The sequence below is a fragment of the Oncorhynchus tshawytscha genome, linkage group LG10 (genome assembly GCF_018296145.1).
Source record: "Oncorhynchus tshawytscha isolate Ot180627B linkage group LG10, Otsh_v2.0, whole genome shotgun sequence".
Classification (NCBI taxonomy): Eukaryota; Metazoa; Chordata; class Actinopteri; order Salmoniformes; family Salmonidae; genus Oncorhynchus; species Oncorhynchus tshawytscha.
Genome location: NC_056438.1, coordinates 26,147,266 through 26,173,534, shown reverse-complemented (window position 1 = coordinate 26,173,534; position 26,269 = coordinate 26,147,266). Strand labels below are relative to the sequence as shown.

At 42.7% G+C, this 26,269-nt stretch overlaps 2 protein-coding genes across 3 annotated transcripts in view; one reads left to right on the top strand and one right to left on the bottom strand.

The window, feature by feature from the left end:
* Positions 1 to 1,233: 1,233 nt before the first annotated feature.
* LOC112260003 (histone H2A.Z) lies at positions 1,234 to 2,789 on the top strand. The gene is made up of 5 exons (XM_024434771.2): positions 1,234 to 1,370; positions 1,651 to 1,728; positions 2,017 to 2,130; positions 2,258 to 2,387; positions 2,487 to 2,789. Exons 1-5 carry the CDS (start codon positions 1,368 to 1,370, stop codon positions 2,546 to 2,548), a joined length of 387 nt encoding a protein of 128 aa, XP_024290539.1. The 5' UTR covers positions 1,234 to 1,367; the 3' UTR covers positions 2,549 to 2,789.
* A 7,920-nt stretch (positions 2,790 to 10,709) lies between these two features.
* mllt3 (MLLT3 super elongation complex subunit) overlaps positions 10,710 to 26,269 on the bottom strand; it is a 45,692-nt gene continuing 30,132 nt past the window's right edge. For both annotated transcript variants that reach the window (XM_024434769.2, XM_024434770.2), the window contains exons 8-14: positions 19,274 to 19,346; positions 19,065 to 19,118; positions 18,808 to 18,952; positions 18,382 to 18,481; positions 17,950 to 18,018; positions 17,443 to 17,514; positions 10,710 to 16,022 (exon numbers count right to left, since the gene is read on the bottom strand). In XM_024434769.2, coding sequence (XP_024290537.1) covers positions 15,891 to 16,022; positions 17,443 to 17,514; positions 17,950 to 18,018; positions 18,382 to 18,481; positions 18,808 to 18,952; positions 19,065 to 19,118; positions 19,274 to 19,346 — 645 coding nt within the window. In that variant the 3' untranslated portion in view covers positions 10,710 to 15,890. The remainder of the gene's footprint in view (positions 16,023 to 17,442; positions 17,515 to 17,949; positions 18,019 to 18,381; positions 18,482 to 18,807; positions 18,953 to 19,064; positions 19,119 to 19,273; positions 19,347 to 26,269) is intronic.

The following is a 26,269-nucleotide window of genomic DNA, read 5'->3' as shown; positions in this document are numbered from 1 at the left end:
TGGACGACGCTAGGCCAATTGTGCGTCGCCCCATGGAACCCAGAGTCTCTGGTGGCACAGCTATTGCAGTGCCTTAGACCACTGCGCCACCCAAGAGGCCCCGGACATTGATTTTCAAAGTATTGTTTGTGCATTGCCAGTCAGGGGTGCCTGTAATTTTGGAGCCCACTGTATGAGTTATGCTGTTAGAGCTTTTGTGCCGAATACACTGCGGTGTTAAAGATGTCACGTTTATGGGCATGTTGCAGCAGTGTGTAGGAGGGAGAATCCAAAATGTGGGAAGTGTGCAGAAGGACATAGGACAGAGGAATGTGTAGTTTTGGTGGAAAATGTGTGTGTGTCAACTGTAGTGGTGCCCATGTTGTTGGGGGATCAGAGGTGTCCGGTGTGAGAGAGGCAGCTTGAGGTGGCCATGGTCAGAGTAGTGCAGAAGATGTCATATGCTAAGGCAGTGAAGAAAGTAGAGGAGGGTGGATCATGAGTGAGGGATTCTGAGAGGATCCCTGTGAATAGTAGATCTGTGCCAGAGCAGAGGGATAGGCCAATAAGTGATATATGTTAAAGTAAGGTTAGCTTCTTAGCGCTCATAGCAATGGTTTTTTAAACTGTTTCACAGAGATGGAACGTATGTCACAGAAAATAGATGTTGTGGTGGCAGCTGCAGAGAAGTACTTGGGGGTACGAGATTTGAATTCAGAAGAATTACATGGTGTGTTGAGTGGTAGTGCCCTGTGTTGGCAGGGGGTAAGATCTGATAGGGTGTGGAATAAGGTGGTGGGTTTTATTGAGTGTAGGGTTTGTTGTTAGGGTACTATTCATATTTTTATGACATTTTCCCCTATGCCCGTTTTGTAACACAAACTGTAATAAATGTATACTATAGTTCAGTTGGGGGCGATAATGCAACATATTGGATGCAAACCGCGATTAAACCTCACCGAAGAAGAAGAAGAACAAGAAGAAGAAGAAGAAGAACAAGAACAAGAACAAGCTGTAACTTTCAAAAACTTGGCCTTTATTGGTTGACCTGTCACGATCTATTGCCTGTTTGTTTTTTTCTCATGAAATTATTATGATTATTATAATAACATAAATTGAGAATTAAATAGAAACAACATTATCCAACGTCCAGTGAGGAATGACGTGTCACATTTTCCCGCACATTGAGCACTTTTGCATTGTGATTGGTTAAGCGCTATGCCAAAAAATGAATTCGAGAGTTGATTGGCTGGCTTCCTCCATGCAAAGTCCCGGATCAAGCTCCCCTTCATAAATGCATGGCAATCTGATGCGGAACTAGTTGTTCAAACTAGACAAGTGCTCGCCGAGGATCTGTGCAGCTGCAAATAGCCAGGACATCATATAAAATGGTATATATATATTTTCAACTCTTCGATGCTAAATCCATCACTTTATTCAACGGGTTTACCGTGAGAATTAGCACGTATTTGTGTTAGCTAGCAAAGGTAATATTATTTAGCTAACGTTGGCTAGCTAGCTGACATTAGCTATTTGAATCCCTTGGCATTGGCTGGTTATAATCAAAACGCCAACACGCGCTGTAGAATAAACAGGCTAATTACACACACTGCTGTCTTGCAGCAATTGTTTAATACATAAAATAACCCATACCATAAAACTGTATTTCAGGCTGGTGGGAAGGCAGGAAAAGACTCCGGGAAGACGAAGACAAAGGCCATTTCGCGCTCACAGAGGGCGGGTTTGCAGGTGAGTGCGTTCATTTATTGCTTGCTAGCGCCAATGATAAAACGTGTGGTAATGTAGGCTAAATGTGTTAATTTGCAAACGATTTAACCATCTAACTAATATCGTGGCGGTGAATCTATAACCATTCAAAATTACACCATTTTCGAAAGATTACGGAATGTTCGTAACCTGTTAACAAACTGCCAAGTAGGGTGGGGAGTCGCGCAAGCCTTCAGTGTAATTTGCTCGCAACTTACTGATGGCTAGTTGGGTAAATAAATGCTTAACGTTTCCCGTCCTGTTTTTCAGTTCCCCGTGGGTCGTATTCACAGACATCTGAAATCCAGAACAACGAGCCATGGTCGAGTTGGCGCGACTGCAGCTGTTTACAGCGCGGCTATTCTTGAATACCTAACTGCTGAGGTAACGCATGTTCAAAACACTCACTTTCATTTGGTTGCGGTTTATGGCACAAAACCATGCAGTACCATGTATGCAATCGCAGTTCACTCGAGTCAGTGATATTTACCTGCAAGCTCTTGAACTTCAGGTTCTGGAGCTGGCAGGAAACGCATCAAAGGATCTGAAGGTCAAGCGTATCACTCCACGTCACTTGCAACTGGCCATTAGAGGCGATGAGGAGTTGGATTCTCTCATCAAAGCAACCATTGCTGGTGGTGGTAAGTGCAGCAGTTATTGTTTCCCACTGGTATTGCTATTGTACCATTTCCCTGTTTTATATTTCATGTTTGAATCTACTGATTGTTTCCCTCTTTCAGGTGTCATCCCTCATATCCATAAGTCACTGATTGGAAAGAAGGGACAGCAGAAGACTGTATAACCCAGCAAACAGTGGCATGGGGTCATCTCAGGACATTCTGCTTCAATGTTTTGCTTGGTAGAACTTTAGGACTTTTTAAATGTATTAACTTGCATCTACTCATCTGAGAAAGTGGCTTCAGAGAAGCTGGTTTTGATTTTTGGCTTTGTTGATGTGTGCTGTTTTTATTGTGTACATTTTGGCATACCAGTGGCATTTCCATGTTTGAAGTTGTATTTGAATAAAGCGCCACGGTATTGTGCATCTGTTCCTTGTTTATGTCTTTTAGTGAGAATTTGTGCCCTATAAATCAGGTATAGTCTACATGTCCCTAACTTGCAATGTGGGAAATACTATAATTACATCACCAAGCATGTTTATTTCATGTATGTTAACTTTTCCAGCTCCTTTGTAGGTGACTATGACCAGGATTGTGTGGACTGATGCATGTTCATGTGCTGGCACAACCTTGAGCAACATCAATTGCCATGTTTTTTTTGCTCAAGTGCACCCCCTGAGGTAAGTTTCATAGCCCATTGGTGGGCAATGGGCTACTTGTGGCTTGGATCTGAGCCCGTGCCGTTCTTCAATGTCTGAATCTTGATGGGACCATTTATAAATTAGATATACTTTGTCTAAACTGTCAACTTCTGTTTCTGGCCTGCAAATTGCTTGTCTTCTATTTTGTCCACAAGGGGTCACTTTCACCATGGAATATGTGACAGTACTACCAACATTCAGCCGCGGGACGATTTTTTTTTTTCTTGAGCGAATGATCGGGGACGGAACATGATAAATAATCTGTAGACTTCAAATTGACCGCAAGAAGCCCAAACATATATTTGACAAACATTTCAAACCTTGTTACTTTTACGATCGCGTGTCTATTACGCGTGGGAACAGATTTCCAAAAAAGCAACTTGGAGCCAATTTCCTGGTCTTATGTCCAACAATTAAAATTATAAATAAAACTGTGCTAGTCTGGGAAACCTGCAATAGCAGTTACCCTCAGATGAGATTTTTGCATCTAATTAATGAATAGTTGTTTGAAAAAAGGGATCACTTCTTGAATTGCTGATGAAGTTAAATGGAATCTACCAACACCAGAATGTTCTGTAGGCCTATCTATCTTTTCAGTCAAAGGCACCCGGAGAGGGGGGGGGGGGAGGATGTCAGTAGAAATCCTTTTTTGAGGAGTAACACTTTAATGACAATAGAGTTTCAGTGGGTTATGACAGGGCCGGGAGTGAAGTAACTAGACCGGTGTGCGTGCGGTATGACAAAGGCAGGCTTTGGCTTGAGTGCCGACGACATTTCTCACCAAGTTACTCGCCTGAGGAGATACAGTTTGGAGATATGTTGGCAGAAGGGAATACGGTTATTAATAATTGTTCAAGATTGGTTATAAACATGCACAATTTCAAGTTCCAATTAGACTTTTTCATAATGGATTATACAGTTTATATAGATATATGGTGGTACCTCGCCATACACTGTCAAGAACTATATAAACTAAATCATATTGACCACCTACCTCTCACCAACATGGATTGTATTTACTAGGAACCAAACGGAAGCAAATTGAATGAAACAGGGAGGGACCGACTTGGATTTGTCCTACTTGTTTTTCGTTGCTACGATATTGACTAATGAATAAACCCGGCTAATTTGAGAGTGGTTACAGCAATGTCCATTGGCATTCTTTTTGTTCTTGATAAGAAACTTGGTTAACTTGAACATGCTCAAACAAGGAGACCATTTGTAGGGTCCATCTCATTGCACATCAAATCAAATTTTATTTGTCACATACACATGGTTAGCAGATGTTAATGCGAGTGTAGCGAAATGCTTGTGCTTCTAGTTCCGACAATGCAGTAATAACGAACAAGTAATCTAACTAACAATTCCAAAAAAACTGTCTTATACACAGTGTAAGGGGATAAAGAATATGTACATAAGGATATATGAATGAGTGATGGTACAGAGCAGCATAGGCAAGATACAGTAGATGATATCGAGTACAGTGTATATACATATGAGATAAGTATGTAAACCAAGTGGCATAGTTAAAGTGGCTAGTGATACATGTATTACATAAGGATGCAGTCGATGATATAGAGTACAGTATCAACGTATGCATGTGAGATGAATAATGTAGGGTAAGTAACATTATATAAGGTAGCATTGTTTAAAGTGGCTAGTGATATATTTACATCATTTCCCATCAATTCCCATGATTAAAGTGGCTGGAGTAGAGTCAGTGTCATTGACAGTGTGTTGGCAGTAGCCACTCAATGTTAGTGGTGGCTGTTTAACAGTCTGATGGCCTTGAGATAGAAGCTGTTTTTCACCTGTTGGCAGGGTTGGTAAGGTTATTTTATAAATGTAATTAGTTAGGTACTAGTCACGTTCAAATGTAATGTAACTTTTGGTTTACACATACTCAGTAACATAATCGGATTACCTTCCTTTACTCTTGGATTACTTTCCCTTTACGAGGCAGTAAATGAAGACAAAAAGGATCCAACACACTTGGAGGGTAGCCTAGTGGTTAGAGCATTGGACTAGTAACCGAAAGGTTGCAAGTTTGAATCCCGGAGCTGACAAGGTACAAATCTGTCGCTCTGCCCCTGAACAGGCAGTTAACCCACTGTTCCTAGGCCGTCATTGAAAATAAGAATTTGTTCTTAACTGACTTGCCTAGTCAAATACAAAAAAAAAAAAAAATCATAGTGGTCTCTGACTTGTGGTCAGACTCGCTCAGCTGGAACAAACAACTTTTTTCGATGCTGACTTTGTCATTGAGAAAACAGAAAGGTGTCAATGTATTTTTTAGCCTTTCCGAATTTAAAAGTAATCCTAGAAGTAATGATCTATTTTTTCAAAAGAATCTGTAATCTAATTACAATATTATTACAGTTACAGTTTTTTTAAAAATCAGATTACAAAAAAACTCCCCAACCCTGCCTGCTGAGCCGTTGATGGCCATGGCAGCTCCTCTCATAGACACATCAGTGGGCCCTCCAGCACCCTGCACTTCAGGAAGGATTGCCTACAATCCTCCAGGTCCCAGAGCTTCAACTGATTCATTAACAGCAATGAGCACAGACAGACACCCTCATTTCTTTAAGGGCAAGCCAGGCAGCCTGGAAACAGCCGGGATCACTAGTGATATGATCATATATTTTCTTCTGTCAAGGCAGGAATAAGAAGAGTATGAGTTGGAGAGCTGTCTGTCAGCCTGTGGGCATGACAGCATGGCCTGTTGGCCCCATGATTCAGCCTGGTGAGATTGGTGAGGGTATAGATGAGGTGTTGATGGTCTAGTCTTACTAGTGGAGGCAGAAATAGGAAGGACAGGCTGATTGGCTTTACATATTTGCTGTTGAATAAAATGGCCAGATCAAAAGGTTAGTTCACAATCTCACTGGGTCATTGAAGACCAAGTCCCATACTACACCTACACTGAGTAAGAAACATTTTACTGTGGTAAGTTAACGTTAGACCACTATAAGAACATTAAAGTATATGTACTCTTTTAAATAGATAATCCTCAATTGTCGTCTGATTGGCCTATTGATTGTTTATTTTGTATCCGTGATGAAAACTTGTTGGCTAATGAGTCTTTTCCCCGATCAAGACCATTCCAGTCCACACAGTTCACAAACCGAGAACCGGGCCAACAAAGCACCGTAGCACTGAACCATTCAGTCAATTAAGATGAGAAAGAAAGGGGTCTCTGCGTTCATTTGTTTTCAATTAGTTTGCAGAAAATAAGCAGTGCACACCTTGAAGCTGTAGAGTTGGGTTGCCTCCCAAATGGCACTGTATTCCCTATATGGTGCATTACATTCCACCAGGGTCCATACAAAAAATTGTGCACCAAATATGGAATAGGGTGCCATTTGGGACACACCTATTATGTTTCCCTACGCCCTGCTGGAAACTATCCCCCACATTTTGGGCCTTCAGAGAGGGACAGGGAGTATTTCAGGTTCATGACGCTTTCATGGAACATGCATATCAGCATGTCATCACGAGATTATGGGAATTTACTACTGACAATGGAGGAAAATGTTGCTGTGCAAGACAAAGTGATTTCCTTTTAACTCTTATGAACCTTTGAATCCAGTATTACAGAACTGATATTAAATTATACTATATATTATATAGAATGTATTTATATAGTATATACAACATATTATACATTTTTAAACGGGAGTAATTGAATAGGTTAAGTTGACTTGCATTAGAGTTGAATAACCTTTTTTATTTTATTTTTTACATGTACTGTATGTTAGGCCGTTAATGTTTAAACTTCCTTACGCGATTACAGTTTTGTGACTAATTATCCTGATGTTAAAGCTCATTGTTAAAATTTTATAACTGACAGGATAATGCCACATAAACTGAATATTTTTACTATCCACATGAATTTTTTTTGCCTGCATAAATACCATATTATAAAATCTCCTTCCACGTCACATCTTGAGGGAGCTATGTTTACCGGTTAGTAAAAAGCTATGTGTCATTTGATAACAGTTGGGAAAGACAGTCAACAGGCATACTGAATTCAAGATTTGTTTTTCTCTTCCTCTTTCATGTTCAACACTTTGGTCTGTGTGGTGGCAGGTGGCTGGCTGGTAGCATTTGAATGCTGAGCAGGTCAGGTTCTACTGGTTTCAGTCTCCCTGGTACCACCAGCAGACTACACACTAAATCCAACTCACCAGAACAGACATACAGCAGTATTAGAGAGCAGATCTGTAATCTGTTTTCAGAGGACAAGATTCCATTGAAAGTTGGAGTTCAATAGATTTGTCTTAGTTTTTTCCCCCTGTGTGTGTGTCTCTCCCTCCTTTCCTGTGGGGTTTTGTGGCAGGGCATTGTGTGTGTGTGTGTACATGTGTGTTTGTGAGGGAGAGTGTCTGCGGGCTCACACAGACTGGGGTGGGCTGCCAGGGGTCACGGCTCACTGGTCCTCCTAGAGAGTGAAAGAGAGACAGTGCCAAACCCCACCGAAATCAAAGACCAGGTCTAGGATTGGGACTCGTTCCAAAAAAGCTGAACTCATTTGAAGGGATGGAGCAAGGTCTGGGATTGGAAGAAGGTGGGAGGTGCCAGGAGGGGAGGGGGGGAATAAAAACAATAATCAAACCCGGGGCGTCTGGGGACCCAGACGTTTGGGAACCCTTTATGCGGCCCTCGCCTGGTCCCCGTCTGTATGGAGACCTAGGGGGATCCCCCCTACCCCCTACCGCGCTCCCCTCTTCTCCCCATCCTCTTTGATGTCTGCTTGCTTTTGTTCTTTACATAACTTGATCTGATTTTTGAAAAGCTAATTTGTATGCCGCTTTCGGGACGACAGAGCTGCCACCCAGAATTCTACAGGAGAGCTGACAGCAAGGTCAACAAGATTGGCCACACAGAGAAAAAGAGCCGGGACACAACTAAGCTAAAGCATATGATAAATGCTTTTGAATTATTGTCACTGGGGGCAAATTTGATGACAATGGCAGATTAGTCTGGGTGGATGAAATCTCTTGGCAAATGGGAGGCGGGGATGCTTCGGTGGTCGCCATTCACTATCAATTTCCTTCCAGAAAATAGAAAGTGCACACTGGAATTACCTTTGACGTGGCTTAGGTTCAACTATTTTTTAGTTTTTGCTTTCATATCATGTCCAACTCTTAAATGTGTCATGCAATCCATAAAAATGGATTTCATTCCCAAAACACACAATGCATAATTCAAATGACCAATTGTAAGTCACTTTGTAAAACAGAAAACACAAATGAGCCTTCTCATTGGACACCTACAGGTAATCATCCTAAAAATGATTAGTCATTTCTTGTCACACCGAACGCAACTCTAGAGCCAGTGTAAACATGTGGATGCAAAGGAACACTTTTCTTTGTGATGTCAGCATTTAGGGGTCCTTTGTCGAGAACAGTGTGGAGCATGCCTTTGGGGAGAGAGGGAGGGAAGGCGGGGGGGCCTGAGACAGAGAGAAGGACGACAGGGGGGGGGGGTGAGACTTTTCATCAACCTTCAGCTTTAATGACTTCCTTTAGGTGCTTTTTGACTGCCTTCCAGAGGGGCAGCGGGAGGGAGGGAGCTTTCTCTCCAGACTTGGCCTCATGCCAAGATGACAATCAATGTCTCTGTGTGTCTACTGTGGGAGATTATTTCGGAGGTCTCTCCCCCACTCACCCTTCCTCTCTTTTTTATTGGTGGAAATGGTATTTGGAAGCTACAACAGGATGTCCCGTTGCTGGCTATGACTGAACTGTTTCAACCCCCCTCCGCATCCCTCGCTTCCTCATCCCTCTGTCCTCCCTCCATCCTCTCTCTTCTGTGGCTGGACATTGTGAAATGGCTTAAATTAATCCAGGATCCCTAAAGCAGAACCCCCCACCCGCTTTCTCTCACTCCTTTAGAATCCCAGTGAAATCAGACAAATGAGTAATGCTTCTCTTCATCCTCCTCTCCACCGTCTCACTCCCTCTCGCAGGATTATCATCTAGTCGCCGGATGGTGTCGTTGCCGCGGACGACGCAATGGTGTTTCTGCCATAGAATTACAATACTAGACATGAACTTTGATGTGTTAAAGGTCAGCCATTTTGGTCATGGAGATGGTCAACCATGGCTTGCCAGTGCTGTGATAAAATAGTGTGAAATAATTAATTTGAAGAATTTATCTGCACAGTTTATTTTTTTGCTAGCCAGCCAGTTTTAGAAAAAACATAGAATTATTCAAATGATCTGCCATTATACCAACATTCTATTCAAACAATGCAGTCAATCCACAGCCATACACTGGCTGAAACCAGTTGATAGGATTTTTACTGAAAAATATAAATGTAACATGCAACAATTCAAGATTTTACTGAGTTACAGTTCATATAAAGGAAATCAGTCAATTGAAGTAAATAAATTAGGCCCTAATCTATGGATTACACATGAATGCGAACACATATTCAACTATTGGTCACAGATACCTTAAAAAAAAAAGGTGGGGGAGAGGATCAGAAAACCTGTCAGTATCTGGTGTGACCACCATTTGCCTCATGCAGCACAACACATTTCCTTTGCATAGAGTTGATCAGGCTGTAGATAGTGGCCTGTGGAATGTTGTCCCACTCCTCTTCAATGGCTGTGTAAAGTTGCTGGATATTGGTGGGAACTGGAACATACTGTTGTACACGTTGATCCAGAGCATCCCAAACATGCTCAACGGGTGACATGTCTGGTGAGTATGCAAGCCATGGAAGAATTGGGACATTTTCAGCTTTCAGGAATTGTGTACAGATCCTTGTGACATGGGGCTGTGCATTTTCATGCTGAAACATGAGGTGATGGAGGCAGAGGAATGGCACGACAATGGGCCTCAGGCAATGTTCCCTAAAAAACATTCAGACGCTGAGCAAATTTCAGGTATGCTGAGCGCAAACCTGAAAGTTGTGAAAATTCTGTGCAACTTCCAGCGCACGTTTACTGTGAACACTGAGGCTGTACCCACTTTAAGTTTGTTTTAACAGGGGCCAAGTAGGATATTTGACAATAATGTAGGTCTACCAGAGTCTACAATCAAAAACAAATGGAGAAAATGCATCCCATAACATTTGTAACATGGAAATAGCAGTTATATCATTCAGCCTACAGTAGCAGCCAATGTGTGGAGCTCAATGTAGGCCTACATTGAAGAAAAACTTGACGTTAACCTGTTAATTCACTTGTCCTTCAGATAAGGTGACTGAACATGCGTTTCATGCAAGAAACTACTTTACAAAATAAAATGCATTATTTAGGGGGTCTGTGGTTGTGAGGCCGGTTAGACATACTGCTAAATTCTCTAAAATGATGGAGGTGGCTTATGGTAGAGAAATTGAAATTAAAATCTCCGGCAACAGCTCTGGACATTCCTGCAGTCAAGCATGCCAACTGCACGCTCCTGCAGAACTTGAGGCATCTGTGGCATTGTGTTGTGTGACAAAACTGTGCATTTGAGGGCCTTTTTATTGTCCCCAGCACAGGGTGCACCTGTGTAATGATCATGCTGTTTAATCAGCTTCTTGATATGCCACATGGATGGATTATCTTGGCAAAGGAGAAATGCCCACTAACAGGGATTTAAACAAATCTGTGCACAAAATTAGAGAGAAATAATATTTGTGCAAATGGAAAATTCAGGGCTCTTTTATTTAAGCTCATGAAACCAACACTTTACATGTTGCGTTTACATTTTTGCTCAGTATAGATAAGTTGTAAATACAACAAGTACTGATATTGTATCATAATAGCACGCACAGCTTTACAAGAAAACAAAAGGGTTTACATTAAATATATTACATACATCACCTGACTGGTTTTATTTTCCTGCACAAGTAAAAACAGGATTATGCCTCTACTGCCATTCATTCCAAATAGACTGGTTTGGATTTCTCCCTGACCAATATGGCTGCCATTTTCACCCCATTCTGGAACGTTGAGGGAAATGTCATAGCCCTGCTACTAATTTCAAAGCAAATTTTGTCAAAAGCTTTGTAAAACAGTGAAATGCTTACTTACGGGCCCTTCCCAACAATGCAGAGAATTTTTTTGAAATAATAGATAAGGAATAAATGCACAATGAGTAACGATAACTTGGCTATATACACAGGGCATGGTGTCAGCTGCAGTGAATCACAATGAGTGTAGAGTTCAAGAGAAGAGCTTAAGAAACCATGGCTGAAAAAACCCCATCTAAAAACACACGGAGGAAAGGAGTGGGAAAATGATTGAAGGATCCAGCCATGCCCAATCCATAACTATCATCGTGCGAGAAAAAGCAGCTGGACAAGCTCTGAGGATCAGGCCTGTTGCCTTGCAGGATGCACCGTCATGTATATGTATACATACTGTATACTTAAACCAGACCATTGAAAAGCAGCTTAAGTGAAAGGCAGATCTTTGAATTGATGCAATTGGCAGCACTGCTCAGACCACAACCAAACAAGATCCTCTTCCTAAAATGGTGTGATACGATAGCAGTATACTCCCCCTTAATAAATCACTGACAAACAGGTCTGCCAGCAAAACAAGTGTATCCACACACAACAGCTTGTGGAATTGTCTTTAAAAAGGGACTCCAGCAAAAACAAAATATTATAAATGATGATTTTTAAGCCATTTCAATCTCTTTGTCATTAAGCAACTTCCTAAAGGCAAAAAAACCCGCATATAAGAACTGATCATTTTTTTGCAGCAATAGTGACTTTTGTAAATTACTTCTAGAACTATAATGTCTCCTTGAGACTTCTGTTGGGATGACTCTTTCCCGCCGCTGCAAATACAGTGTGAAAACAGTCAATGGACAACTGGAGTAGCCTCTGGCTCTTACACGAGGTGGAATGGCAGAGTAAGGCGTATGATGGCGCCGTGTTAATGCGATTAGAATTGTAAATCGCATTCTCAAAATACCTTGGCACCACCATCGTCCAGCTGCTCCAATTCATTAAACAGCTGCTGAAAATGTGTTAAGTTGGCTGGCTTAGCATGTCCGTTAGTGGCCATGGCCTTCACATGTCCAACACTATACCTGCGACTCCCTGGACGCATCGCAAATGGCACCCTATTCCCATTATAGTGCACTACATCGTTAATATGTCATTTGGGACACAGCAGAGTTGTCCTTACAGACAGGAACGTCCTTACCGTGCAGGTTGTAGGGGGTACAGCTCAATAGTCTAAAGTGGCATCCTCCTCTCCCTACTTCTCTCTCAACCACACGGATCAAAACAAACAGGAATATATTCTGTGTGTTGCAGATATAAATGTAATGAAGAGCAGACAGACATAATTCCATATTCTACATGACAGAAAAATCATATCCGGTTGAGACACATTTCTATCTGCACACACTCCTGGACAGGGCCCAGGACAGCTAACCTTGGCAGCGAGCTCTGAACGAATCTGAGAGGATTTCAATTGGCGAGCAATACAGCGAACACGAGCTGAAAATCCTATTTTAAAAAAGGTTATTTCCCTGATAAAAGGCTTGAGCATGATACTTCCCCATCCCCACCACAAAATGGGGAGTCTGGATGCCTTCCAAGCGTTTGTCCGACCACCTACATTGACAAACCTAAAAACCACGTGCTGCACAAATCGTGTCAGCTAATTAAAAGAGGGGATCAACATTCTGACCCGAGACCTGTGTTATGTATAAAAATAAATGGTTCATGAACTACAGTTGCTTTTATGTCTCAGTGATAAACTAGGGTCCTGTTCAGGGAGTGTACTTCTCATGCTACAGAAACTGCACATACTGTGGGCTCCTCCCCCACGGCCTGGAAAAGGCTACCTATTTACTTTGTCTCGAAGATTCAGGATTCAAAACATCCTGAAACACTGGGCATTTGAAGATCCACTGAGAAATCACTTTGTTTAAAAGGAATAGTGGCGTTTATACAGTACTTAGTGGCTAGTTGAAGAAAACTAGGGTAATCAAATGATCACGTTGTCATTGGAATTCAGTGACATGAATGAAACCTTGAACGTGAAACCTTGAATCACAAAAAACCAAATGTCCTCAAAAAGGAATTGCAACTGTGCATTTTATAGGAAATAGTCTGCAAGTTGAAAACACACAGTAAATGGGTCAGATCTGGTAGAACTGACAGCAGAGACTGAGACAATAAGTTCCACAGTCAACGCAACACAGAACTGCACTACATTGCAACCTCATGTACCCCCCCATACATCTCAATAGGCAAGAGATGTGAGATGACTGCTAGATATACAGATGATAATCGAGGGGGTGTATTCAATAGGGCGAAATGTTCCGAATGATGCAGATAGAAATGCAATGTATACTGTAGAGCAGAAATGACTGCCTATTGTTCTGTAACGTTGCGCCATCCTGAACAGACACGTCCCTTTGAAAAAGGTTGGTATTGTAGAACTTTTCCCAGCAATCACTTCTCTCCAAATAGAAGCATTCATATACATTAAGTTTACAAAAAAATAAGAACACCTGCTCTTTCCATGAGACTGACCAGGTGAATCCTATGATCCCTTATTGATGTCACTTCAATTCGTGTAGATAAAGAGACAAGTTAAAGGATTTTTAAGCCTTGAGAAATGGATTGTGTGTGTTATTCAGAGGGAGAATTGTCAAGACAAAATATTTGTGTTTGAACGGGGTATGGTAGTAGGTGCCAGGCACACCGGTTTAAGTCAACACGGGCCAGCATCCATGTGGAACGCTTGACACCTTGTAGAGTCCATGCCCTGACAAATTGAAGCTGTTCTGAGGGCAAAAGGGGGGTGCAACTCAATATTAGGAAGGTGCTCCTAATGTTTTGTACACTCCGTGTATACAGGAAGTAATCGTGTTGCCCTCCCAAATTAGAAACATGGGGGGAGCAGTGTGGTCATTTAGTTATACAATTCAAATGGCAGACTAATAAGATAGTCAAGAATAGTGATATAATCAACCCCAAAAATTTGCTGCATGTTGTGGATCCACCAGAAACCAGTTATAGCTTTGACTAAAACACATGATTGTAAGCTACCTTTGTTTAAAATACCAAAATGTTATATTTTTTCCAACCTTCCAAGAAATGAAAGATGACATTAATAATCACAACGTTTATATACAAATAAACAATATCCCAACCAAAACCAAAATCTTTGGGCTTCGACAAAAAAAAAAAAAAGAAATTACAAAATGTCATTGCAACAAAGTCAAAACAAACAAAAAATGTTACATTTACAGTGACTAACTATTTTTTACCACAGGTTGCACATGTTCTCATCTGTACAAAACACAGCATTTTTATTGTATGTCCTAAGAATACACAAACTCATAAGACTGACATTGGTCAAGAAAAAAATGCAACATTCTGCCTTTGCATGGCCCTGTGAGCAGCTACAACCACTGGTATTCCTGTTGAGGCATCGCTCTCAGCAGACAAAATTAACTTCAACTCCTCAGGTTAGCAAAAAGGACAAAGTTACAAAAAAATAAAAATTCAGTTCAGTTCTCAATTCTAATGCACAACTTTGATTTGGCAACGGAGGTCACCGTGAAATAAATAAGATTCAGTCTTACATACGTAAGAGTACAATTTTTCCTCCTAAAATTCCAGGATTCAAAATAGTTCCTTTTTAGCTCAGGCCTGCTTACAATACTGCCCAACCAAGCAAAAAAGGCAGTAACTGCTCATTTGGTTGAAAATCAGTTATTTTTGCAACATATACATGCTTAATCATGTGGACATGTATCCTGCCTCTGTTGTATTTTGTAGAAAATGGGGGTCATGTTAGCAGTAACTGCATGAAGTTACTGTGAAACCAAGGTAAATAAAAGCCATTTCAATCAATTCCACGCTATGAGCAGTTACTGCTTTTTTGCTTGGTAGGGCAGAATAGATTGATCAAACACTAGGCTTGGTTTCAACTTGAGCAGCGGAATACAAGTGAGAGCTTGTAAAAACAACATGCAGCACACTTTGGAAATTTGCCTCGTCATTGTCCAATACATCAATTAAAGATTTGGTACCAAGAATGGAATATACAAGTGTTAATTTCAACAATTTGAGTTCATGATTTGTCTTCAGCTCGTACCGGTGGGCACTGATAACAATTATTGTTTTGGAGGAGAGGGTAGAGTTGCCGTCTTCATATAGAGGGACGTTCGATTGCCATTCAAGTCATCCGTCACAAGATAATTTAAAACTTAACGTTGTGATGACAACGCGCTGCTCCACCGTCCTTCCAGAGCCAGAGAGATGCATGTTGTGAAGTGCTTGCACAAGACTAACTCAGTGTTGCTATTCTCTCTCTTACACACACACACACACACACACACACACACACACACACACACACACACACACACACACACACACAAAAACTCAATAAATAAAGACCGACAAACGTGGTAAGGCAGTGTTGAACATGCACCATTCATCACAAAGAACGCCCAAAAAATTCAATACATGGTAATAATATGCACATTAGTTTTAAAAGCAAGGTCACTGTTTCTTTACCACGTTTTTTTTGTCAACTGTGGAATTTGTCAAGGCTTTCTGGGTGATATTCCTGGTCGACAGGACTCATCTCCAGGGTGACACGACACGCCGAGCCGGTCTGTGCTTACGGGCTACCCTGGTCGCGTGGAGAGAGGATCCAACGAGCATTGTGGAGCGACCAGAAGGCCAGGCACTAAGACCCGGGGCAGGGCCTGGCCGTGGCAGGTCATCTTTTTGCGTTGCAGTGAAAAGTACATTTTTTGGAGGTGGGGGGGAACAAAAGAGGAAGATTCCTAAGTCCTTCCAACATTGTTCCTTGCAGCAGCCAGCAGCTCCAAGACCTCATGACGTTCCAGACGTTTCTAGGTAACTCTGGAGCTTCCGCACAGTAGTTTTGTCCAGGGAGCAGAGGTCAAAGTCAAAAGTGGTGTTTGTGATGTGGAAGTGTCCAGTCTCCTCGATGAGGTTCACTATCTGTGAGGGGAAAGAAGTCACAGATAGAAAGTCAACAAACCCTTAGACTACAGTCTGTAAACCCTAATCCTACCAAGTACGGAGGAATTGTACACATTTCCTTTGTTAAATCATCCACATTCAACATAATTAGGATGTTGTCCTAATGTTTGGTATATTGACCAGCAGCAGAGTTTCCGCCCTATAGTCTCAGGGAGCAGCCTAGTCAGACAATGTTGGACCGCACACTATACAATAGACTAATCCAAAACAAATTTGTGGGAAGCGTCATTGAAAGGTGGGTGGGCTAGTGTTGGTTTTTACTACAATGAATTTGGAATGGGGACCCCCCCTAATTCACTCCACTGTACTCCTTGCATGTGAACTCTATCAAGAGAGGGAGAGGCCCGAATAGGAAATATGCTTTTTCCTTGGCTGGTGTCTGATTGGTTCCAGCTCTCCTCCGATAGGGAAGTGTGTGCGTGTGTATGCGTCTATCTTGCAGTGATTACTGGAACTCCGGTGTCTGACGCCGTGGCGGTGTTGTAACGTAATGGGTGACCCTAGCCTGATCCGTTTCATACTACAAAGTACCGGTTGGGCCTCCATGTGGAACGCATTTCTCCTCCCTCCCTCCCTGAGCGCCGGCCGGACCAGGAGTGCAGGGAGACTCGGCCAATTGTTATGACATGGAAGATAGAATTCAGATGCTTTCAAGCCGAGTCTCAACACACACCCCTCCCCCCGTATCCGGGGAGAAGGAACCACACCAAGACTACCGGACCTGGTTTTGGTCAGGTAGGACAGCACTTTGGCAGATGCTACAGATTCATTTCTATTGAAAATAAACTGGCCACATTTTCTTGATTCTTCATCTTCAAAAAAAATAAATGAAATGACTCCATTGTGGTTTTTCCAAAAAGAGGCAAAATAGCATTGGGAGGTTGGAAAGTTAATCATTCACATGTCTCATTCAGAGGCTGTGAAACACTGCTATGACACTCTGAAGTCTCCAAGCGCTCTGAGGATTAGCTTGATTATGCCGTGAGTTAGCGCTCGGTTCGCTGATGTTGTGCGGGGAGGAGTTTTTCCACCGATGCTCGGAGCCAAACTTCTCATTAGGAGAGCGAGCCCGCTCCTTGGCAACGATGGCTGGGAATCTCCATTAATGCGGTCATATGATAGGCCTTGTGAACATAAGCAAGAGGACGTGTACTTTTAGATGGAGTGGAGAAAAAAAGGTTAACAATTGCCAGACACCTATACGAAGTCCTCAATTATAATGTGCTGTGTAACAGATACAGCATGAAGCCCAAACAAAACGACCCTAGCAAGCGACATCTTCCATGCAAACATGAACCGGCAAACGTACGGGTTCATCTTCAGAGAACACATGTATTAGTACAGCAAACCCACAGAAACAAACACTATTGGACCTCACCTGTTGGAGTATGTGCCTCTCTCTCAGTGTCATCAGTCGTCTGTGTAGCTCCACCAGCTCATCCAGGTAAGCCTGAGAGAGAGAGAGATGGAAAGCACGGGCCATCAGCATGGGGGAGTTCAACAAAACAAGACTTCAATAAAAAAAATGTAACTGGGTCAAATCCGAATGTCATGTACGTGAGCCGTGGTTTGATTTAAAATTTGCCTGGGATGACAACGATGCCAACTGCGTTGTCGCAAAAGTGCAAACCAAAGCAAACCTCCAACTTTCCTGTGTGCATTTGAACCATGTCCGTTACCTATTTACACCATCTGGGACTATGACAGGGAGACTAACCGGGCCAAGTTATGATTATCAGGAAGACAGTCTCCTGTCCATTTGCAAGAGCCTTGGTGACCGCAGACACTTCAGTTTAGAACTGCAAATGTCCTGGCTACAATACCATTCAATTACACTGATATGACCTTATCTCTGTAAAACCCCAACCACAAGGAAGCTACTCACCTTGTCACAGTCAATGTTTTTATTCTTATCCTGCTTCGTTTGCTTAATGGGGCTCTTCACCTCCAGTATCTGCGAGACATCAGGGTTGTATTCATCAGTACACAACGTAGCAATAAGTTTGGTAACGAAAAACAAGCGTTTATTAGCCAAGTTCAGGTAGGCCCCTCCCAATTTTGACCCATTTCCTTTCATTTCGTTTTTAGTGAATACGACCCAGATAAGGGATTATCATATGTACCCACTGGAAAACCACTGCTTTGTTTAAAATGTACACAACGGTCATTATTTATGAGTAGCATTGTGGCTGGCGCACAAGGGAAACGCATCCTGGGAATTATAGGATGCTAAGACTGATGTTTCCATACAAGCCGTGTCTAAAACCAATAACAGCTGTGTTCAATTTCATAATGTTGATGATTTTATTGGTCTTACCTGGTTATTACTGGTGTTTATTAAAGGCGGGGGCTCGTGGCGAGAGTGGGGAGAGGGCGCTGAGCTGTTCTCACTCTCAGTGCCGTCACTCAAGCTGACCCTGCAGAAAAGGAGGATGACAACCATTGGAATACTATACAACTGTATTACTGATAATGGACCATTATGCAAATAGGTAAATGTTTTTTTGTGGTTGTTTTTCCATCCAATCGAACCACACACACACACACAGAGCACAAGGTCAGAGCAGCATCCCTGAAGCTATTTTGAGATGAAGAGCCTTGCTTAAGGGCACAACGGTAGAGGTAGTACCTGAGATGGCATATAATACTAGTAACCTTTAAGTTGCCAGTTCATTAAAGCCCCATTGAAAATGACCGGAGGCCCCCCCCCCAAAGGGCCATGACAAACCTAGGCACTACCTACCGGCGGTGGCGGTGTGTCATGTGCGTGTGCATTTGTCGCTCCAGGTCAGAGTCCATGTCGTTGTCATCGTTGTCGTCCTCCTCCGAATCATCCTCGTTGTCGTCGGAGTGCAGGTCGTGAATTATTGAACGAAGGGGACCCAACACTGTGTGTAGAGAGAGAGCGAACATTCGTAAAGAGGAAACAATTTGATAGTGACTAATCATGCCCAGTCTTGCGATCCCATCCATAGATTGTGTAGTCAGGTGTGAGGTTACCTGTGTGGGCTGTGGCAGGGACGGCCCCTACCTTCCTGCGGACGAATTCAGCCACTGTGTCCATGGAACAAAATCACAACATGGGAGTGAAGGGGAAGAGATGCAACATGTTATACCCCATTAGGGGTGGCCAATAAATAAATAAAAATAGAATGATTGCCATTTCCAGGTGATCTGGAGAAGTGTGTATGCATAGGTTCTGGTGTTACCTTGGCGTTTGTGGCTGGCTGCAAATCCTGAACTGGAACTAGAGCTTGAACTGGCTGGACTGGGCTGCTCCGACTGGGAAGAGGAGAGGGGGAAAGAGATCAGTGACCCAGACACGATCTACTACATGGCAAATGTCAGTGCTCACAGAGTGCAAAGCCCCTTGGGTAGGGTGCAAACACTGGACACAAAACACTGAGTCCGCAGCCCACGCTTCAAGTCTAGTTAGGGGGGCATAACATTTCCACAGAGGGCCATGGTAGTGTGTGTGTGTGTGTCACGTAGAAATGCGAGGGGATTGGAGATCATAATTTTTGTTTGTAGATAGTCCCAATTATCTTCCATCCTAAAAAGGCATAACAGTGCTTGCTTCCATCGTAAATCTGGGCTTGTCAAACCCAAACATGGTAGACTTACAATGCTTCACAAGGTTGAAAGCAGTATTCACCCCCCTCAACACACTAAATAGACAGTTGGACAGGAAGGCAACCATTGAAAGGTAGACTGCAGCATGTCAATATAAAAAAGGGAATTTGGTTCAATTTTCACATACTAAAGACAACATTTCTGGAGCAAGCCAGAAAATCCCAATTAAGTTCCCGCATACCCATCCACATAATACTTTCACACAGCTGCACGCCCATATCAACTCAAGTGGTCTGGGGTGAATTTGGTCCTATTCAGAGCCATTATGCTGCCTAAGTTTCATACAAACAAATTCTAATGAGAAAAACATATTGATCACTGGTCTCGACTGGGAAAGAAGTCTAACCTCAATGGAACTTCCTGGTTAAATAAAACCAGCAATTTATGAAGCCCTTCTTACATCAGCGGATGTCAAAGTGCTGTACAGAAACCCAGCCTAACACCGCAAACAGCAAGCAATGGAGGTGTAGAAGCATCAAATACTTCCAATTCTTGCAAGTCGTGTGCATGTCCAGTATCAAATATTATTTTAACAAATACATTTCAAATCAGAGATTGACAAAAAGTTAACATGACCCACCAAACCACGTTTCTTAACACCCGCCTGCACCAATGTGTCGGAGGAAACACCGTTCACCTGACGACTGAGGTCAGCTTGCAGGCACCCAGCCCTCCACAAGGAGTCGCTAGAGTGTGATGAGCCACGTAAAGCCCCCCCGGCCAAACCCTCCCCTAATGCAGACGACGCTGGGCTAATTGTGTGCAGCCCTGTGGGACTCCGGATCACGGCCGGTTGCGATATGGCCCGGGATCAAACCCAGGTCTGTAGTGACGCCTCTAGCACTGCAGGAGGCATCTGCAACTTCTTTACTGGATATGTGGCTCTCCCAACCATTACATTTCTCCTTAGTACAGTTCCTACTGGGCTTATGGTTATAGGCTGCAATAATAGCTAATAAGAGTCCAGAAAGCCTATTAAGTGCATTAAATCCTTAGGAAGACCGGGCTCTGTAAGCAGGCTTGGCACCCCGGTGGCGTGAGTGGCAGTGATGAAATCCCTGGCATGGGCCAATAAGGAGAGAATGTGACAGGTTTACTGGCTGGGCTCCCAGGGGCTCCTGTATTTACAACGTACATGCACAACATTCACTCTCCCGTCACTGTAGAAACACTAACATGTGTGGGTGCGCAATGGCTTGGTTCCAATACTTTGAAAATGCCTCCTTCCTTCATGTATGGGCTAATCACTAATTGATGGTATTATGTTAACCAAGACAATTTGAGTGAACAAAAAGGAGGGGTATTTGAATTAAGAGACTATAGGAGGACATCATACATTATCATATCATGACACTCATAGTACCAGGGAGGAAGATGAGTGCCTAAATGTACCGATCTACTGTGCTCCAAATGACACCAGAAGTTCTGTTACCTATTACACCAACTTTCATATCCATGTCAGTCTAAAAAAAAAGTTGTACATTTTGCCACTGTGTTTTAAGTTAGTGCAAAGGGGGTGATAGTTCCTTTCAGTAGAGAAAGAGATGAAAATCTGCAAGTTACCATTAAGTTAATCCTCAGAAGGCTGCACAAAAGGAAATCTGAAGAAGCCATTAAAGTTAATCTGAATTAATTTGTTTACATTCCTCTCAGATGACCCCTTGGAAGAACTAGGCCTGGGTCTCTTGAACAATACGAAACTCACAGAAGTGTTCTGGCCCTCCAGCCAAGGCAGCACAAAGCAGTGATTTACAGCCAGGACAGGGCTGATACAAAATGTTTTCAGCTTATAAAACGCTTGATAGGGCAGTCTTATGAATACACCTGCTGCAACAAAGAAACAGTTGATTTAAAAAATCGAATAGAGCCTGAATGGAAAGGACAAGCTATTTTCCTGAGGCAACAAAAATAATTAATTGAATTGGAGAATTTCCAGGTGATGGATCTATGCCTGATATGGTGTGGCTTCGGTTTCCAGTCTGGCCTGTGAGGTGTGCTGCAAGGCTGTGTACGATTTCCATTCCAAATTGGGGAAGAGTCAACAAACTTCCATTACCACACACAAAAAAACTCCTCCTCCCCTCACTTCTACCAAGATCTGGGCTGAGTATTGATGCTGCCAAGTGTCTGGCTGGCAAGTGTAGGGGTAAGCCCATTAAAACCAAGCCCCCCTGTGGGGTCCCACAGAGTCATGAGGGAATCTTTGATGTTCTCGCTCTCCCTTTCTTTTTGGAGCATTTTACAGCCTGTTTGTCTGTCTGGGTGTCTCGCTGACATCAAATGCATGGTCAGAGGCCTCGGTTGTAAATCAAGAGGCTTTTCTCAGTCTTTGGTTGTCCAGCCAAAAACGAGAAACTTGTAAAAAATAAATAAAGGGCATTTCAGAGCGCCACGTTAAAATCATCTGGTCTGGCATTTGTGCTGTGTTCCAGAGAGAGAGAGAGAGAAAGAGAGCGAGTGAAGGAGAGAGCTGGAGATTACCAAGGCCTATCCCTTACCCTTCACCCTGCCTTGATTAATAGCAAAGCTGTAACGGTACATTACTTTTTTAAAGCTAATGAAAAAGTGACTTCAATCAAAACTGACAAACAGCAACTGTGGTGCAACAGCTGAAAAGATGCAAGAACCAGCCACTAGCTAAACATAAAAAGACAGAACAAAATAGCCACACTGCTTAAAATTCCCACTACCATTGTACAAATAGTTAGGTGAAACAGCACAGACATACTACTAAAGTCAACCACATGCCCATAAAATAAGGAAGAGTATTATTTGTCAGTGTTATATTTCAGCTGGCTCTTGAAGCACTGTGTGGGTTAAGCCAAACGTGACTAAGTCATCATTGGTTTCGTCCTCCATATCGCAAGAAATCAGCCACAACTCATCCCCTCAATATTTTTTAAAAATATAAATAAGCAGGGAAGACCGACAGAAAAAAGGAATTGAAGGGATAGTTCAGAAATTACACAAAGACAAATTGGTTTCCTTACCATATAAGTAGTCCATGGACACGGTATGCCTGCAATCCGGGGCTTTGGTTTAGTTTGTCACTGTTTACACATGCTAATGTATTAGAATGTGGAACAAATCCCATTCAAGTCATACACCGAGTCGATATTCCCCTCGACCACACACTCAATTTGAGTCAAACATTCTTTCCCATTCACCACTATTGTAAGAGAGCCACCTTTGTCAATATTTTGTTATACAGAATTACCTAAACAGGCCGTGTTGTTCAATGTGCATGTAACCTGGTAAAAGTCCCAACCCACGGTTCGTAATGCTTCCACGTAGGAAAATAGAGCCTGTGAGAAGAGCCCTGTTACTTCAAGCTATTCGGTGGGGACCCAGTGTCAAAGTAGGCTACACGTAGTTATGTGTGGAAAACCTTATCACAGGTAAAACATTTAACTTGTTTAGTATATTGAATTTGTAACTCCACTCACTACTTGTAGCTTATAACGTTAGTCTGCGTCGTTAGTTTTGGCAAGTTTAACGTTCCGGTCGGTAGCTAGCATATTGTTGCTAGCACCGTTATAAGTAGTGAGAATGCTCTGGAGCAGGCAATGTTGAAAAGTAATTGTTTGACATGAACTTTTCTTAAATATAGTTTTGTAATTGACTAAAATGAGCAGACAAAGAAAATTGCGTTTCAAAACGATTCTGCTGTGAGCCAATGTGGTAACCAAATGTTGTTTTCCCCCACAGGCGGGCAGGGCCGCGTCATTCTATCTAATACCGATGCGCGAAAAATGCTAATATCGGTCGGAAGTCGCGTGACTTCATTTTCGCATCTCCCAAGCCCTTTAAGGGAGTTGCAGCAATGAGACAAGGTAGATAGAAGTTGGGAGAAAGGAGGGAGGTAAACAAATAAATTGTATTTTGACATGTACATTTCACACCCAGCTAAAATAGGTTTTTCACAGAACATACCAAAACTTATTTGTAGGGAGAAACAGCTGGTGACTAAAGGCCAACACGGACTTCTTCCAATTCTCCAGCAGAGTTCTATGTACTGTAGTACTGTGTCCTCTCCAGCCAATCAGTAGCATTTGTTGATTAAGTATGAGCCAGGGAGAAAATGGAAACTAGTAGGAGTGCATCCCTGGGCTAAAGACTACAAAATACCATGAGAAAAACAATACAGTATCCAGCAGAAGAAATAGGCAATGACAGACAATGCATCCAAGTGTGTGTGTGACCACATGGTTGTGTAACTGGGAGCTTTAAACCTCATCCAAGTGGAATACTAAGGGGAAAGGCACTTTGAAGCTAAATGACAGATCATTTTCTTGTCTGATCTGTGGCCCCGAGACACCACACAAAGTAAAGATAAATCTACTCCTTCCCCCGCTATGACATGCAACTTCCAGGATGTGTGTGTCCATGTCTGGTGACTGTAGAGGCTAAGGCCTAACCCTAGACAGCAACTCGAACCAAAGCGACTGACTTGCTTGCCTAGTATGGTTCAGCCCTGGGGAAAGCCTTCTGTAATTCGTTGTACTACACAGGAGAGCAAGTGGAATACGAGATGGAATTCCATTCAAATTCTAGAGGCGTGCGAGCAGCCACAAATCGCCTCCCTGGCTATGGGGATACAGCCTCTTAATCTACGGGCCCAGGCTGCCAAATAGAGCCCTCTGTAACCCTGGTCTCTGAAACCGTATACCCTTGTTACAGTTTATGAACTTCTCTCTGATCCAAAGACTTAGTCAATCAAGAGGGCCAAAGATTAGCCTTCATTCAGAATTATGAGGTCTTCTAGTGTGCTGGAGTCAAAAACACACAGAAACTAAATGGAGCTCACGTGGTCTGAGTAAGAAACCCACATCTTAGATGTCCATTTTCATAGCACGTAAGGCCATTAGCCCATTTTTAATACTGCAGACATTTGATTTGCACCTAAACCAGGAAACCCACACGTCTTGGTTTAAATGTTACTTTTCAAAGTGCTTGTGCAAAAGCTGCAGCAACGGAACATCGTTAATGTGACAAACTCTCGCATGGTGGTGGCAACTTTGTAGTAAACTAACAATAAATTAAATCAGGAAAATGCATGTCTTAAATACAGTATGTCCCTAGTAGTGCAGTTATATCCCCTTTGAAGCATATTTTCTTCACCTCTGCTGCAGTGCAGGGAAACCTTCAATCAGCCCAACTGTAACAAGGATAAACTGGTTTTAACAACTTCTCTTCCCAATAGACAGTAGAAGGCCCCAAAGAAACATCCACCATTATTTTCGCGAGAGAGCGTAGGCGCGAGAAGTGAGGACAAAAGGTAGGGAAACTTCAATAACCGTCACCTCCGACAACAAACATGCAGCTGGTCTACTGGTTTATGGGCCAGGGCTTCTTCAGTACATCGTAAATCTCACAGCCATTCTGCTTTCGGGGCTTTTGTCTTGCCTTGCTCAAAGCCACCAAAGCAGACCTCTTATAGGACAATAAACGGGACTTTAGTATTAGGTTGCCCCCATCAATCTGCCGTCTCATCTCTTTCAGTCTACCGAAGCCACCAGTTATTTGCAACGACTCTTGCACCGGTTCTATGCACACTCACTGGACTCTACCCACACATATTACACTAACACGCCAACACACCACAAACAAGTGTATTGACACTACAGACACTTTCACACGCTTCAAACATGCTGCTGCTAATCTGTTTATTATATATCCTGACTGCCAAGTCACTTTTACCCATACCTACATATTACCCTACCTCGTGCCCCTGCACATTGACTCGGTACCGGTACTCCTTGTATATAGTCTTGTTATTATATTGTGTTACCATTTCATTTTTGTGCAAATTTTTGGACATGTGACTAATACAATTTTATTTGAAGTGTGATACAAGTACAAGATGAACATTGCTGGACTGGGCCAAAACGTCAGTTAATTCACTCTCAATTCAGTGGAAGGTTGATCAAACAAGGTCGTATTGATGTGAATTAAGGTGCCGTGCGCTTTCAGTTTGGTCATGTAGTAGATCAATCTAACAAAAATGACTGTTTAACTCATGGACATGTAGCACTACACAAACATAAAACCAACCACAAACCACCCTATTGCGCTGAGAAAGAGTCAGGAAGGCATGCAACATGTGCAGTGTACACAGCCTACACATTTTGTATTGACGAGGGACCAACTTGTGTACTGTTGCGCAATAGTAGGCCAATGCTTACACCGAAGGACAAATTCATGAAACAGCCTGCGTTTCCATTACATGACAGAAGTTAACCTAAAATACAATCTGTTCATATGATCTACCCATGTGTAGTTGTGGGGCCTTCATTAGACATTCTTCTTGTTACTTTCTCCCTCCCCTTTGGTGGTTTCCCCCAGGCCTACACAGCGTGGCAGAAGCCCAGATCAAATGAAGGTTCGCTTTAGGCGTAAGCAGGGATAGCCAGGACTGGGCCACCAGAGTCGTCAAGGCAGCTTGTGGAGGACCGACCACCTGGTATTTGTCTCCACTCGCCCTGCACCCACCCCACTTCCCATTTATGACCATTCCTGTAGGGCAAATTCCTCCCCCCACGCACACATTTGGCTTTGGGCTGCAATGGCTC

What these genes read in the sequence shown, in the direction of transcription:
- LOC112260003 (XM_024434771.2), top strand. An exon ending in TTGAATACCTAACTGCTGAG is followed by an intron (nt 2,131 to 2,257) that starts GTAACGCATGTT and finishes CTTGAACTTCAG; the next exon opens with GTTCTGGAGCTGGCAGGAAA. An exon ending in AGCAACCATTGCTGGTGGTG is followed by an intron (nt 2,388 to 2,486) that starts GTAAGTGCAGCA and finishes TCCCTCTTTCAG; the next exon opens with GTGTCATCCCTCATATCCAT.